The following is a 16,720-nucleotide window of genomic DNA, read 5'->3' as shown; positions in this document are numbered from 1 at the left end:
CCCCTTAGCCTTCCGGGTCCTGGGTTTCCTCATCTGGTAAATGGGGGTAACAGCACCACGCTATCTACCAGACAGCCTCAGAGGGAGGAAAAAACATTTCCAGGCCAAAGGTGACATTGCCGAGTTTAGACCGGCTCTGGAGCCAAGCCTTTCGATGCTCTGAGCCTCAGTTTCTTCTGTCTGTCAGATGCGGAGGCTGTGCGGCGGCGGCGGCACCAGCGAGGGTTGAGCCAGGCGGGATCTAGGGAGCTTGGAGCCCAAGCGAGCATCCCTGCCCTTCTTGTCTCTGCTGAGTTTTCAGAGCCGCCTCCGGAGAGGGGGTGAGCTCGAGCCAGCCCCCCAGGGCCCGCCAACCACCGACAGAGGTTTCAGACTGAGTGTGGGAACTTGCAAAGCAGAAAGCGGAGCTTGGATCACTCCGCCCTCGCCCCCGCCCCCGCCGACGTCTCTGCGGCTTGGACAGGGTTCAGCCAAGAGCCTGAGCTGATAAAAGTCTGCGGTCCCGTTTGGTGCTAATTAAGTGAGGACACGGCACTTCCAGATCCTGACGGTTCCTCTCATGCTCAGCATGAAATCTCACCTGCCTTTCACACCCTCCCCCACCCCAGGGACCCCCATGGAGGGAAAGCAGGGAGATGGGAGAGCTGAAAGGGTCTTGGTCAGAGAAAGCTTTGGTGATGCTTTTCCCTACACTCATCGCGCTGCTTTGCACAAGTCACTAATGCCGGCTTCCAAGTGCTGATCCCTGGACACAAACCCCCTGTGACGTAAGAGGACAAACTGCCTGTGGGGGGCGGGGACGGTAGAGGTTGGTCTGTGCATCAGCTCAGCACCACCCACTGGGTGGGCAAGACTGGGCTTTGGAATCTGATAAACCAAGCTCAGACACTTGAGTGTCAAGTTCTTCACCAGCTGGAGCCTCAGTTTCCCTAGCAATAAAATGGGGCTAATTATAGTACCTGCCTCCAGAGTTGGATTAGGAGACCCGTCTTGTAAACAGACAGGCATGTACATACACCCACACATGGAGGGAGGGAGGGAAAAATAAAGAACATTTTTTAAGGAGTCAAGATTTGCTACTTCTTAACAACTATCAAGGTAATATTACAAGAAAAATGGAAACTTTATTGGTTTCCCTTACTTTATAGTTTAGTGTTCTTCTTATTCTAGATTACATATATGCGCATCATAAAAGGTGCCAGGCTTATTTTTTTTTTTTTTTTTTTAACGGCTACACCTGCAGCATATGGAAGTTCCCAGGCTAGGGGTCAAATCAGAGCTGTAGCTGCTGGCCTATGCCACAGCTGCAGCAATGCCAGATCCAAGCTGCATCTGTAACCTACATTGTGGCAAGGATGGATCCTTAACCCACTGAGCGAGGCCAGGAATCGAATCCACACCCTTACAGAGACTATGCTGGGTTCTTAACCTGTTGAGCCACAATGGGAACTCCATGCAGGGCTTGATTTTAAGGTTCATAATCTGACCCTGTCTGCCTTGGGTTTGTGTTACGGATGAATGGAGAATGTTCCTGGAAAGGCGTGTGCAGACAAGAAGCATGCAGTAAAAATCCACTGTCATCATTTCTTTGGAAAGGAAGGTGCAAGAGAATTGCCATCGAAAGACAGTGGGTTGAACACATGCATTTAGGGCTCCTCCTTCCCCAAACCTTACTAAAATGACAGTAAAGGGATTTTTCAAAAACTCCATAAGCCATTCAAATGAACAGGAGAGGAGTGAACAGCAACACAAGCTAGGAAGCCAGCAAACAGGACCAGCGATGATAGTACCAGGAGAGAAGTCTAAGCTGGCAGTTGAGGGAGTTCCCCAGTAGCTCAGCAGGTTAAGGATCTGGCATTGTCACTGCTGTGGCTTGAGTCACTGCTGTGGCCTGGTTTGATCCCTGGCTCAGGGACTTGTTCATGCAGCGGACATGGACAGGGGAAAAAAAAAAAAAGCTGGTGATGGGGAAAGCTGAGAAGCAACCTGATTTCGTTGCAGAGTCCTCAGTCATTGGCAGCCCCAGGAGCCTCGAGAAAGGAGCAGCAGACATAAAACCTAAGGATTGGTTACTTTCTACATTGCCTGCAGCCAAGTGACTGCCCTTCCCACAGTCCACAGGAGGGGTGTAGATTTATTCTCTGGAGAGGGGAAAAGGAGGACCTCCGTCTTGGGGATACCAGGGACCATACTGGAAACAGGAAAGTAACATGCAAGTGTTTTGGGTTTTGTTTTTTGGGTTTTGGCTTTTGGTTTTTTTTGGTCTTTTGAGGGCCGCACCTGCAGCTTATGGTGCTTCCCAGGCTAGGGGTCAAATTGGAGCTGTAGCCACTGGCCCACACCACAGTCACAGCAACGTGAGATCCAAGCCAAGCTGCCTCTGTGACCTACACCACAGCTCATGGCACTGCCAGATCCTTAACCCACTGATTGGGGCCAGGGATCGAATTGGTGTCCTCAGGGATGCTAGTCAGATTGGTTTCCACTGAGCCACAATGGGAACTCTGTTTTCGTTTTTGTTTTGGCTGTGCCCGCAGCATGTGGAAATTCCTGGGCCAGGGACTGAACCCACATCACAGCAGTGACAACACCAGATCCTTAACCTGCTACACCACAGGGGAACTCCTGATACAAGTTTTATCCTACAGTTTGAAACCCTTAGCCTCTTCTCACCTAGACCCTCCAAATGATGGTAGACAGGTCTTTGCCCTCCAGGTAGAAGGTCAAATGTCTTCTCTGAAGAATCTCATCTGCTCAAGAAAAAAGCACTGAAAGATATATCAGAAGTGCCCCAACCGAGTAGCTCATGGAGCTTACGGAGCTTCCCAGGCTAGGGGTCAAATTGGAGCTATAGCCACTGGCCCACACCACAGTCACAGCAACATGACTGTGAGATCCAATCCAAGCTGCCTCTGTGACCTACACCACAGTAGCTCAGTTTCCCCATCCTATAACTAAGCTTATCTTCAGCAAGCTCCTCCTGCCAGCATGGAACATCCATCAACTTTTTGGTACCCATGTCCCAAAGCATCCCCTGAGAATGGACAGCCAAGGATCACCAGGCATCAGAAGAAAGCCACTAATAAGACAAACATAAATTAAAACAAATAAATAGGAAAATACGCCTCTTGGAGGAAACACGTGGAGAGGTACCTGCCAAGACAGGGGACATCACATCCATGACAAAGAATCCTATAGGAAATAAATACTCAGGAAACCAAATAGAGTTCTTGGAAATTTTAAAAAAATGATAGCAATAATTGAAAACCCAATGGAAGAGTTATAAGATGAAGTTGAGGTAACTGTGCAGAAAATAAAAAAGACGTGGAGAAAAAGAGGAAAGAGATGGAAATTATAGGAACGAGCTAGGAATTCCATGATGGAGATAAGGAAATGTCTAGAAAACAAAACAAAACAAAACAAAACAACAAAACAGAACAGTGTAACAGAAAAAGAAAGAAATTATTACGGACATAATTCGCAAAAACTTCCTAGAATTTAAGGACATAGTTTAGAGAGTATGAATGTCCACTAAGTCTCCAGCACAGCGGGTGAAAACAGACCCCTGCCAGAGCCCATCACCATGAACAGGGGCATAAAGAACATAGATATGTTTTTAAATGGCCTCCAGAGAAGGAGGAGGGTAAAAAAACTGGTCATAGAAAAAGGATCAAGAATACAATTGGGAGTTCCCGTCGTGGCGCAGTGGTTAACGAATCCGACTAGGAACCATGAGGTTGCGGGTTCGGTCCCTGCCCTTGCTCAGTGGGTTAACGATCCGGCGTTGCCGTGAGCTGTGGTGTAGGTTGCAGACGTGGCTCGGATCCCGCGTTGCTGTGGCTCTGGCGTAGGCTGGTGGCTCCAGCTCCGATTCAACCCATAGCCTGGGAACCTCCATATGCCGCGGGAGCGGCCCAAGAAATAGCAACAACAACAACAACAACAACAACAACAAAGACAAAAGACAAAAAAAAAAGAATACAATTGGCTTTTATCCTCTTCAAAGATGAAATTGAGTCTCAAAGTCAATGACACAATGCTTTCGAAATTCTGAAAAAACACTCCTTTCTTTCTTTTTCTTCTTTTCCTTCCTTCCTTCCTTCTTGTCTTTTTAGGGCCGCACCCATGGCATATGGAGGTTGCCAGGCTAGGGGTCTAATCGGAGCTACAGCCGCCAGCCTACACCACAGCCACGGCAACGCAGGATCCAGGCCACGTCTGCGACCTACACCACCGTTCAGGGCAACACCGGATCCTTAGCCCAGTGATCGAGGCCAGAGACTGAGCCCTCGTCCTCATGGTTACCAGTCTGATTTGTTTCCACTGAGCCACAACAGGAACTCCCAGAAAACGATTTCTTGCTTAAACATTTAAACCCAGCTAAACTATCCCTTAAATATTAGAGACACATCCAGACTTTGAGATGTGCAAAATCTCAATTTGCCTCACATCCTTTCTTAAAAAACTACTAGAGAAAGTGCTCCATTTAAACAGGGAGTAAATCAAGGAAGAAGAAAACGTGGAAACTACGAAACAAGGAATCCACCACGAGAGCACTGAAGGGAACTCCAAGAATGATAAAAAAAAAGATTCCCAATGTTGCCTACCAGTCATAGAAGGTAGCTGCGGCAGGTCAAAGGGCTCCGGTCACTAGCAATAGGATCTTGAACACAAGACTAGACATACGGAAAGGCGATTAGAAGAAGAAAAATCTGGGGTCGATTTAGTGATTAAGTACATAACCTAATGGGGGGGGGGAAGGCAATTAGTAACTCCAGGAGAAAGAATAAACTGCACAGGAAAAAGGAATCACAAGACAGCATGGAGCTCAGCTGTGATTCGCATCTACACGGTCATAATAATGTAAGCTGTAAACACAGACCTTATCAAAGTTAAAATAAAACTATACCGGGAGCCGGTGCAATGGGGTATGTGTGTGGGTGTATTGGGAGGAGGCAGTAGGGTAAGGTAAGGGGGAGATGGGGTGATTGAGTTCAGTCCTCATACTCCATGATGAAAAGTCAATAGGCAATGCCTAGAACTGAGAAAAAATTAAGACAGCAGGAAAATACTCAAGACTTCTTAGAGATTACAGAAGTACCTATAAAAATATCCATTGACGATGGTTACTCCTGGAGAAGGGGACATTAGAGAAAGAGCAAAGGAGGGCTAGTTTTCTTAATAAGCCTTGAGGAGTTGACTCTAAACCGTCTTCACGTATTCCATCAATAAAAATAAAAACTAGAAAGGCAAACAAGGAATAAGGAGTCCCTTTAGGCACCTGTAACACTCTAGCAGCATGTAGAACATACATGTGCAGAAAATACCGCTAATACACTAGAAACCATGGCTGCCTCTGGGGAGGCAAACGAGGCGTCTAATGCATGAGGGTTGAAAGGGAGAATTTTCAGCTTTTGAATCTGAATATATCGGCTCTTGAAAAACAAGCCCCCCAAATTGGGAAATTTAAAAAGTAAACACAGTGTCATTTACACAGATACATATATAAGATGCTTTTCTTTCTTTCTTTCTTTCTTTCTTTCTTTCTTTCTTTCTTTCTTTCTTTCTTTCTTTCTTTCTTTCTTTCTTTCTTTCTTTCTTTCTTTTTTCTTTTTAGGGCTATACCTGCAGCATTTGGAAGGTCCCAGGCTAGGGGTCCAATCAGAGCTACACCATGAGCCACCTCTGCCCCCTATGCCACAGCTCAAGGTAAAGCTGGATCCTTAACCCACTGAGTGAAGCCAGGGATTGAACCGGAATCCTCACAGAGACTATGTCAGGTTCTTAACCAGCTGAGCCACAGTGGGAACTCCAGCAGCCATCATTTTGAGACAAACCCAAAATGAAGTGGCAGTTCTGCAAAAGGGCCAATTTCTTTGAAGGTGCAAAGGATCACAAGTCAGTGACCTTCAAAAGGTCACAAGAAAGTCAATTCACAATCAAATATCGGAGACCCCATGAAAGATAACACAGCAGGGGCTTTGAGAGAATGTGCCAAACACCAAATAAGTAAAAGAAGTTGTTGGCAAAAGTGATGATTTCTCCACTGAGTCCGCAAGAATTTATCCTCTTATCCCACAGCATGGAGATCAAGCATCACGGGAAGAACTGTGTCTTGTGCTCTCACGTGGTTCTGTCCCACCAAAAACGTTAAGGTAAAAAAAAAAACCTAACCCTGAATTAATTTTATACTCAATCTAAGAATCAGCATCTAGATGCAATTACCACCAGATTCCTATTACATGGAAAATACATCAGTTCATCCTTTGCATTTCAAACCCATCAAACTCTTCCCCCCTTACTGTGTCTGTGTACAGTGTTTTACTATGTACAGTGCCTGTTTCAAGTGATTTTTTTTGAACCAATTATTTTCAGATAATCAAAACCTCCTTTGCTGGCAGCTGCAGCTCCAATTCCACCCCTCCCCTGAGAACGTCCATGTGCCACAGGTGCAGCCCTAAAATGAAAAAGGAAAACAAAGCACTTCCTTCATTTTATGCCACCCAGCTCCGTTAGCACATGAAAGCGTGCTACCAAAATGTTAATGGTGATGATCTCTGGGTGAGAGAATTATGGGTGCCAGTACATTCTCTTTCTCTGACGGCATCACAGCATGCAGAAGTTCCTGGACCAGGGATCGAACCTGAGCCACAGCTGTGACAACAACAAAACCTTAACCGCTAGGCCACCTGGGAAATCCTGGTACATTCTTTTTTGCTTAAATATATGTTTTAATTTTTCTAGAATGACTATATAAGATTATAGTTTGTTTGTTTTTTTTAAGTTACACAATATATTTTCAGAGCACTGTGGCAGGGCTTTCCTGTCACTCTCCCCCTCCCCTTACTATCAGAACTTTCTTTCATTCTGGTTTTCAGATAAAATGTGTTTAGCTGGAGGTCCCTCAGCTCCAGGAGAGAACCAGGAGTAGTCCAAACCAATCATAAATGTTCTAGTCTTTGTCAATGACTGATTTAGAGGCTGACATGTGATCAAGTTTTAGCCAATCAGACATAAGGGATGCCTGTTGAGGAGTTTCTGGAAAAGGTTTTCCTCTTTGATTAAAAGGAAAAAGAAAGAGAGCCATAGGGAAAAATCATCTATTTCCTTCATGCTTTTGGATATTATCACATGAGGATGTGATGTCTGGAGCTATGGCTGCCATCTTGTAACTATGAGGAAACAACCAAGAAAATCCCAAAGAAATGTTTTTGAGCTGCTGAATTAACTAAGCCTGAAATCATCAACCTCCAGACCACTTGTTATGTGAGATAATAAACTCCTGTTGCTTAAGCCACTTTAATTGGTCGCTATGTTTCTTGCAACCAAAAATATTCCAAATGATATGCACACACAGTTCAGCCTACGATGTTCAGCTTTCCGAAGATGTGTGTGAACTACCGTTTTACAGTTTCCTAACAAGGGAGACCACAAAGGATTTTTTTTTTTTTCCAGAGACACATACTAACTCCAAGAGTCATCACTTTACAACTTGAGACTGTATCTCTACAATACTCTTTGCAAGGCTCCATATTCTGGTCTTTGAAGGCAATGGTGGTCTCATGTCCAGAGTGGTCCAGCTTGAGTCATACCTGTGGGATCTGGCTAACTCTGACATTAATCCTGGAAACTTCTACCTGAATTCCTCTACCTTGAGGGGGTATATCTCCTCAGCACCCCGGAATCCCTGTCAAGAGATTCCAGAAAGGGGCTCCTTTCAATTCCCAACTCACACCATGCTTGAAAGTTGCTATTCCACAGGTTGCAAAGTCAAACACACAGTTAACACCAACAAGCACCTCAGGCCAGGTGAGGACTGGAAAACTGAAGAATTCACATCTCTAAAGGGGCAGCTGACTTGTGGGATCGCCTGTTGCCAGATGTTCCAATGCTTTCAAAATGAGCCAGAAATTGGGCTTTTTGTATACAATGCCCCCCGCCCCAAGAATTTTTTGTCTTTTTCGGGTCACACCTGAGCCATACGGAAGTTCCCAGGCTAGGGGTTGAATTGGAGCTGTAGCTGCCGGCCTACACCCCAGCCACAGGCAACACGGGATCCAAGCTGGGTCTGTAACCTACACCACAGGTCAAGGCAATGCTGGATCCTTAACCCACTGAGTGAGGCCAGGGATCAAACCCGCATCCTCATGGATCCTAGTTGGGTTTGTTAACCGCTGAGCCATGAAAGGAACTCCTCAAAGTTACTAATGATAGTAATAATGATAATACATAAACACCATGCAAAGAAAGGTCTTTAGGGTCGACCTTCACCACCAGCTGCGAGCTGGATCCCATCACTCCCTTTTCACAGATAAGGAAACTGAGGCAGGAGAGGAAAAGACTTTTTTTTTTTTTTTCCTGCACAGGCTCTCACAGTGTGTGAGCAGCAGGTGCTTGCAAATGCAGATCTGGCTGGCTCAGCCCCGGGTAGTTCCCCACCCTCTTTCCTTCCAAGGTGAGAGCACCCACCCATTTTCCAGACAGCCTCCAGCACCCGGCCTCTGCCAATGGGGGTACTGCGAGCTCTGGAGCAAGCTCATGCCCGTATTTGCCCAAGCTATCTGCCCTCCCTCGCCCTCCCGGGCCACAAACACAGATGCTCTGCTTGCTTTTTCCCTTTTTCAGTCACAGCCCTCCTGTCCCCCAGTGCCGCCTGCCAAACTCCGCATTCTTGGCGAGAAGGGCAGGCAGGCGGGACAGGAGGGGCCTGGGCCAAGCCAGCATTCCGAGGAGTGACCCGAAGCAGCCCGGGCAGGCTCCCCGGCGGCGGCGGCTCACCTTGCAGCATGCTCCGGTAGGCCGTGTCGGCGATGGCGTAGATGTGGGGCGGCATCTCGTGCCGCTTCTTGCCCTTGTACATGTCAATGATCTTCTCCGAGTAGATGGGCAGCTGCTTGTAGGGGTTCACCACCACGCAGAAGAGGCCCGAGTACGTCTGCAAGCAGAGAAGCCAGCTTACTTCCGGGGCCCCCGCAGAGAGGAGACCTCAGACCTCCGGCCCACCACCACCTGCTTTGTCCGAGTGCCACTGTGTGCACTTTCTCACTTGATCCTCACAGTGGCACCCTTAGACAGATGCACTCATGTTCTCCCCCACCGCCCCCGGGCCATGCCGGTGCCAGGCAGAAGTTCCCAGGCCAGGGATGGAACCCATGCCACAGCAGTAACAATGCCAGATCCTTAACCCCGGGGCCACCAGGGAACTCCCTCATGTTCTCATTTTAGAGCTGGGGAAGCTAAGACTCAGCGTCCTAGGCATCAGTGACTTCAGGTAGGGGGCCAGAGGAGCGAGAGGCAAGATTAGATTTTTAGGGCATCTGTGTTATATTTTATAACTGTGGGATTCTTTCCTTTTTAAAATTGAAGTATCGTTAATTTACAATGTTGCATTAATTTCAAACATACAGCAAAGTGATTCAGTTATACATACAGTGGTTTTATTTTTCATTTTATTAATTTTTTTTCCTTTTTGGCTGCACCCAGAGCAAGTGGAAGTTCCCAGGCCAGGGATCACATCTGAACCGCAGCTACGACCTACACCACAACTGCAGCAATGCTGGATCCTTAACCACTGTACCCACAGGGGGATTGAACGGGTGCTGCCACAGAGATGAGCTGGATCCTTAGCTGCCACAGCGGGAACTCCCATAACTGTGCAGTTTTAAACAGTTCTGGGTTCACATCCCAGCTCCATGCTCACCTCTTGTGGTTTCACCTCCTTGAGCCTCAGGGTCTTAAATAACATCCACCATTTCTTGAGCACCTACTATGTGCCGGCCAGGGAGCTTGGCACTTCACAAAGTATCTTTTTATTTAAATCATCACATCCGCCCTGGGACAGGGATACTGTGATTTCCCCGCTGCCCACTTGACAGGTGAGGAAACTGAGGCTCAGGGAGGTTGTCCCCAGGTCACACAGCGGCTGGGGAATTTGGAACTAAGATCGTGACTGCTTTCCCCAGGGCTCATCCTCTGGACCATGAACAAAGTACATGCTTCCTCATCTGTCAAATGGGCATGAACACGGCTGTCCTTAAATCGGAGTGGTATTGACACGTTGCAACAGGGATGACCCTGGAAAACATGCTAAGCGAAAAGTCTGACACGGAAGGTCACGTATTCTGCGGCTCCATATGTATGAAATGCCCAGAACAGACAAATCCACAGAGACAGAAACCTGGTCTTTGGTTTCCAGAGACTGGAGAGATGAGAGAATGGGACGGGACTGCTGATTGGGACAGGTTTCTTTTTGGAGCTTATAAAAATGTCCTGGAACTCAGAGTTCCCATTGTGGCTCAGCAGTAATGAACCTGACTAGTATCCATGAGGCCGCGGATTTGATTCCTGGTCTTGCTCAGTAGGTTAAGGATCCAGGCATAGCCGTGAGCGGTGGTATAGGTCACAGATACGGCTTGGATCCTGTGTTGCTGCGGCTGTCCGATTTGACCCCTAGCCTGGAAACTTCCATATGCCACAGGTATAGCCCTAAAAAGACAAAAAAAAAAAAAAAGAAAGAAAAATGTTCTGGAACTTAAGAGCTACAGCTCCAGTTTGACCCCTAGCCTGGGAATCTCCATATGCCATGGGTGCGCCCCTAAACATACAAAAAAAAAAAAAAGATCCTGGCAGCCCTGAGCCCAGCTTAGCCCACTCCAAGGTGTGAGCACTGTCCATTAGGCTGTGGACCCACACTCGTCTTACAGAAACGACCAACCATTTGTTCATTCATTTACTCATCCATTCATTCGACGTGTGTCCTAGACACGGTGAGGCCCGGGGATTATAGTAAAGGAAAAAACACACAAGATCCTGCCCGAAAAGGCTTTTAGTTTCAATGGCAGCTGGTTGGGGAGAGGGAGGCTCCCCTGGGGCTCCACCTGCTAGGGGACAATGATGATAGGCTGGGCACAGGGAGAGAATGATATTCTTTAAAAGGTACAGGACTAGTGGGGGAGGGAGGGGGTTCTCTCCCAGGTTCCCCCCGCCCCACCATTTCCAAAAGGGGCAGGAATGAGGTCAATCTAAGGCCTGTCTAAATGTCCACCCGACATTTATTGAGCACCTACTGTATACCAGGTCTGTGCTAGATGCTGGAGACAAATCAATGGATAATTGTCCCTGCCCTCAAAAAGCCCACAGGTCAGAAGGAAGATGTGGACATTTACAAATAACATGATAAGAACAAGCATTTGGGGAGAAAGGGAGAGAGGGTGTTAACCCATGTGGCAAGAAATTTCAGGGGGAAGGCACTTCCAGCATTAAGACTTCACAGCTCAGGTATACAGCGGGTGCTCACTAAATGCCTGCTAAATGAATGCCCGAGGGGTCAGTTAATTACAAAGCTTCCCTGGAACAGGGGCAATGCCGCCTTCATTTCTGTGACCCGGGGCCTTGCACTGGGTTACACAGAGGAGGTGCTCAGTAGAGATTTGCTGACCAGGTGGCAAAGCTGGCCCAGCGCAGGGCCTGTGTGTCCTGATCATCTGTGTCCTGGTCCCCAGCTCCGGGCCTCCATCGAGTAAGGACTCAGATCTTCAGGTCTCAACTCCACCTCCAGCTCCTCCCAGGCTGTGCCCCCTGCCACTGCCATGTCCTTTGTAGGGTGTGTCATTTACAGCCCAAACCACCCCCTCAAGGCATCCTGGGGGTGGTAAAGGACAGCAGTTAGGGGTGTAGAAGGGAATAGCAGGGACCTCTTTGAACTCTCATTCAGCTACTTCTTGGCTGTGGGACCCTGGACAAGTCTCTTAGCCTCTCTGAGCCTCAGTTATCTTCATCTGCAAAATGGGCAGGTGTAATAGCAGCTCCTTCACTGGTGTGCTGTGAGATAGCTCTTGTGAAGCATTTAGCACACTGCCTGGGATGTAACAGGGGCTCACGAAACATCAGTGACTGTCCCATGCTCCCTGTGTTTCATGATGATGAAAACCTTTTGCCACCCTGGAAACTGCCCATGAGCTGTTCCCTCTCCCCCACTGGCATTCTCAGAGCCACTTCATCTGCTTTTCCAGGGGTCAGCCTAAATATCACCTCCTGGACTGCAAGCTGCACACCACTGCATCTTCAGCACCCAGCACAGGGCTTGGACATGGTAGATACGCAATAAATTTTGCTAAATAAAATTTTTTTTTTTGTCTTTTTGTTGTTGTTATTGTTGTTGCTATTTCTTGGGCCGCTCCCACGGCATATGGAGGTTCCCAGGCTAGGGGTTGAATCGGAGCTGTAGCCACCGGCCTACTTCAGAGCCACAGCAACGCGGGATCCGAGCCGCGTCTGCAACCTACACCACAGCTCACAGCAACGCCGGATTGTTAACCCACTGAGCAAGGGCAGGGACCGAACCCGCAACCTCATGGTTCCTAGTCGGATTCGTTAACCACTGCGCCACGACGGGAACTCCTGCTAAATAAAATTAAGGGAGGAAGGCAGGCAGGCAGGCTTGGCTCTCCCAACTGCCTGACCAGCTTTTGAAGGAAAAATATTTCCTCCTGTTTGCTAAGACACCTCCTGGGCTATGCACACAGCAAGCACTTAATCCACGTTTTGAGGCAGATCTGAATCTCTATCCAGTTCAGCATATCTTTGCGCGGCACAACAGCCCAGAAGGAAGGACTCAGCAGGCAGCAGCCCACTGCACGCAGAAGCTGGGCTTCCAAATCTGAAGGTTCACTCTCCATCACTCCATCCCGCCTGACCTCACCCGACCCAGTCCACCTGCACTTGGCTGTGTTCCTGAGCCCCCTCGTCACCCCCATGAACCCCTCTCCAGGGGGTCAAGTTCAGAGATTTCAGCATCGCTGCCTCCCACATTCTAGCCCGCATCTCAGGGCCCCGTGCCACCGGCAGGTCCCGGCTGCCGGCCTAGGGTTTCCCTATTGTGACCGTATTAGGAAGCGACTCCAGTTTTTCCCCAGCACTTTATATGGTCAGCCGTGGAGCCCTGAGCTCCCAAGGCTTTGGGCAGAAATGAGGAACAGTGGGGGAAGGTGGACGGGATGGAGGCAGGCGTTAAGTCACCGGGGCCCAGGTCAAACCTCAGCCCTGCCCTCATTGCCTGTGCAGCTTGAGCAAGGGCCCAAACGTCTCAGGCCTTCCTTCGTCATCGATGAAAAACTATGGATAACCCTACTGTCTTTACCAAGATGCAATGTCATGTCTTTCTGAACGTGTCCTAGAAACAGACGCAGGCTACCAAGAACGTGATCTGCTGCAGCCTTGATTTTAATGGCAAAAAAGACGAGAAACAACATAAATATTCGTCAGTGGAGTCCAACGCAATAATTATGACACGCTGTCCTTTAAAAATTATGTACATATGTATATGTATAAAATATTCCATAAGGAACTGGTGATCATGGCTTCTGTAAGGAGGGGAATCCTAAGATGAAGAATGGGGATGAAAGAGAAAGTTCTAAACACCCTTGTATGCTATTTTATATAAAGCATGTGTTGTTTATTCAAAAAAAAAAATGTCATAAGTCTAACTAGATGGTTATAAACAGACACAGGAAAAGGCCACAAGGCATGATAAATACTTAGTTTTAAATAGTGTCTTGTAGGCTTTGCATGGATCGCCTTGTTTATCAGGGAAGTCCTTTGAAGCAATAAGAACTTGAAAGATTAAAATAGTTCACAGTCAAAGGGGAGCCACCAGTTGTGTTTTCTTTCCACCCCTCCAAGCCCAATGCAGTTGTAATTTTTTCTACCCTCCAGGAATCGCTGGCAGCCAGGAAGCCTCTGCTGCCAGCCTGCCCCTAGCATCCCTGGACAGACACTCCTTCTGGAGAAGGCGAAGGTTCCTGGGGCCAGGGGTCTATCATGAAAACAGCATCACCTGCTGGAATTTGAAAGGAGGGCCTCTCCTTATCCCCAGGCTTCCCAGCACCATGAAACCAGTGATCCAGGAAAATGGGTTTTTTAAGTTCATGGGTGGGGAATTTGGACGTGGAGAGCCAGGGAATAGGAAGGTCTGTCCTCCTTTGCCCTGGATTGTGTTCCCAGCCCCAGGGCCCTGGCACAGGGTGGAAGGTCCCACTGTCTACAAGGACCATACAAGTAAGACATGAATGGAGTGGGCCGAGGGTGAGGGGGAGAAACTAGCTGCAGTGATCAATGGTCCACAACACAGAGTCCCAGGGTCTGGAGGATGAAAGGACGTGGTGGGGCCTGTGGGACATCAGAGTCTGCACTGCCCATCCCACAGGGACTGGGGCCGGACAACCTGGTTCAGGGGTGCTGGGTCCTTGCCTTTTGCAAGCCATGCCAGAAAATTAAATTTTCTATCTTTTATTTAGTGTGTGTGGGAGATATATCATATTAACCTGATTTTAAAAAAATCACTCGCTCTGGGCCAAGAGCTTTGCAATCTCAGGCTTAGCACCTCGTAGGTGCTCAAGAAACCATACAAAAATCAGCTTCTTTCCTTCTGCGCCCTTAAAGCGTGTCCAACCCAAAGCTAAGGGTACTTGTGGCACCACCCCCACCTGCCCCAGCCCACATCCATCACATCCGGCTCCAAGCCTGGTACCTTAGGGCCTTTGCTGTCATGGGTAGTTACCTATGCCCTGAAGGCAGACAGACCATGTCTGAATACCAGTTCTGCCCACTTCCAGCAACGGATAGGACTGAGACCATCTGAGCCTCAGTGTCTTACTCTCTAAAACGAGGTACTAGCCTTTCTCTTATAGGGACATTGGAAGGATTAAATGAGAGAGCAATTTTAAAAAGCTCTAGTCCTGGGGCCAGCCATCCTGGGTTTGAAATAAGTTATTTCTCATTAACTTATTTAATTTTCTAAGCCCCAGTTTCTTTATCTGCAAAAAATGAGGCTAAACAATAGTATAGCTCCCTTACATAAAGAAAGTAATAGTCAGCTATACTTCAATAAATAACTTTGAAAAGAAAACAATAGTAGTAGCAATAACAATATGCTAATATAAACCTGTAACAGAATAAATTTAATTTAAAAATTTTTTTATTTTTTTTTCTTTAGGGTTGCACCTGCAACATATGGAAATTCCCAGGCCAGGGGTCAAATTAGAGCTTCAGCTGCCAGCCTATGCCACAGCCACAGCAACACCACATCTGAACCCAATCTGTGACCTACACTACAGCTTGCGGCAACTCCAGTTCCTCAACCCACTGCATGAGGCCAGGGATCGAACTTGCATCCTTCACAGATACAAGTCAGGTTGGCAAACCGCTAAGCTACAACATGAACTCCAAGAGTAAATTTTATTTTATTTTTATTTTTTAATTTTTAAAAATTTTTTGTCTTTTTAGGGCCGCACCCGTGGCATGTGGAAGTTCCCAGGCTAGGGGTCAAATCAGAGTTGTAGCCACCGGCCTACACCACAGCCAGAGCAATGCAGGATCCAAGCCTAACCCTAACCCAACCCTAACCCTAACCACAGCTCATGGCAATGCCAGATCCTTAATCCACTGAGCAAGGCCAGGGATTGGAACCCACATCCTGATGGATGCTAGTCGGATTCATTAACTGCTGAGCCACAACGGGAACTCCCTCCGAGAGTAAATTTTAAATAAATAGCAGCCACCCTTATTATTATCGTGGGGTAAACAGGGCTCTTCTGAGTCTAATGAAAGCCAAGACCCTCTACTCAGAAAAGAATGGACATGCAAACAGCCTTTCTTACATTTCAGGAAGCTGACAAAATCCCTAGCACTCACTCACAGGTGCTGAGTTTAGAACCCTATATTTTCGAAAAAAACTTCCTTTGGTAACAACACTTGATGTGAGACCTACCCCCTTCACAGTCTGTAAATACTCAGTATAGACTTGTTAACTGCAGGCTCACAGAGAGGCCTGGAATGTACTCCTCCTGCTGAACTGAGGCTTTATACCTTTAACCAGAAACGCTTCGTTGCCCCCACCCCCAGCACCCACCACTTCACTCTCTGCATCTCTGAGTAAGCCTACTTTTTTTGGCCATGCCCACAGCACATAGAAATTCCCAGGCCAGGGAGCAAACCCACGACACAGCAGTGACAATGCCAGATCCTCAACCGTTAGGCCCCCAGGGAACTCCCTAAATTCGCCTCTTCCAGATGTCTCCTGTAAGTGGGATCCTGCAGGATTTGTCCGTGACCGGCTTATCATAATGTCCTTGCAAATGGCAAGATTTCTTTCTGTTTTAAAGCCGAGTTATTACAGTGGATGGTGTATAAAGCGTATTTTCTCCCTCCATTCATCATTTTAGAAGCTCTGTCATACAGCTGCATCCAGCTCAAGTGGGGCTTACCTTCCTCCCTGTAATTATCAAACAGCCTTGGGGCGAAGCCTGGGCCCTGTGCTTCCCAGCATCTCATGGAGAGGAAATCAGGGGGACCAAGAGGACTTAGCAGATGGACAGGCCTGAAATCTGACCCAGTCCTGTCGTAGGCAAGTCACATCACCTCCTGGCCTTGGTCACCTCGTGTGCAGAGTGGGACATGAACTTTGCTTTCAACAGTATTGTCTTTTTTTTTTTGGCCGCAGCAGCACGTGAACTTCCCTGGCCAGGGATCAGATCCCAGATGCAGTTGTGATCTACCCTGCAGCTATGACAACACCAGATCCCAAACCCACTGGGCAAGGCCAGGGATCGAACCCACATCCTAATGAATACTAGTCGGTTTCACTATCACTGAGCCACAATGGGAACTCCTGCAAAGCTCTCTTCTTTACCAAGAGCAAAGTCGGGCACAACCGGCAGCCTGG

At 47.8% G+C, this 16,720-nt stretch overlaps 1 protein-coding gene across 3 annotated transcripts in view; it reads right to left on the bottom strand.

The window, feature by feature from the left end:
* MYH11 (myosin heavy chain 11) overlaps positions 1-16,720 on the bottom strand; it is a 142,004-nt gene that overhangs the window by 103,011 nt on the left and 22,273 nt on the right. For all 3 annotated transcript variants that reach the window (XM_047780437.1, XM_047780438.1, XM_047780439.1), the window contains exon 3: positions 8,779-8,935. In XM_047780437.1, the coding sequence (XP_047636393.1) occupies positions 8,779-8,935 (157 nt within the window). The remainder of the gene's footprint in view (positions 1-8,778; positions 8,936-16,720) is intronic.

The sequence above is a fragment of the Phacochoerus africanus genome, chromosome 5, assembly GCF_016906955.1.
Source record: "Phacochoerus africanus isolate WHEZ1 chromosome 5, ROS_Pafr_v1, whole genome shotgun sequence".
Lineage (NCBI taxonomy): Eukaryota > Metazoa > Chordata > Mammalia > Artiodactyla > Suidae > Phacochoerus > Phacochoerus africanus.
This window is presented reverse-complemented; position numbering and strand designations above follow the sequence as displayed.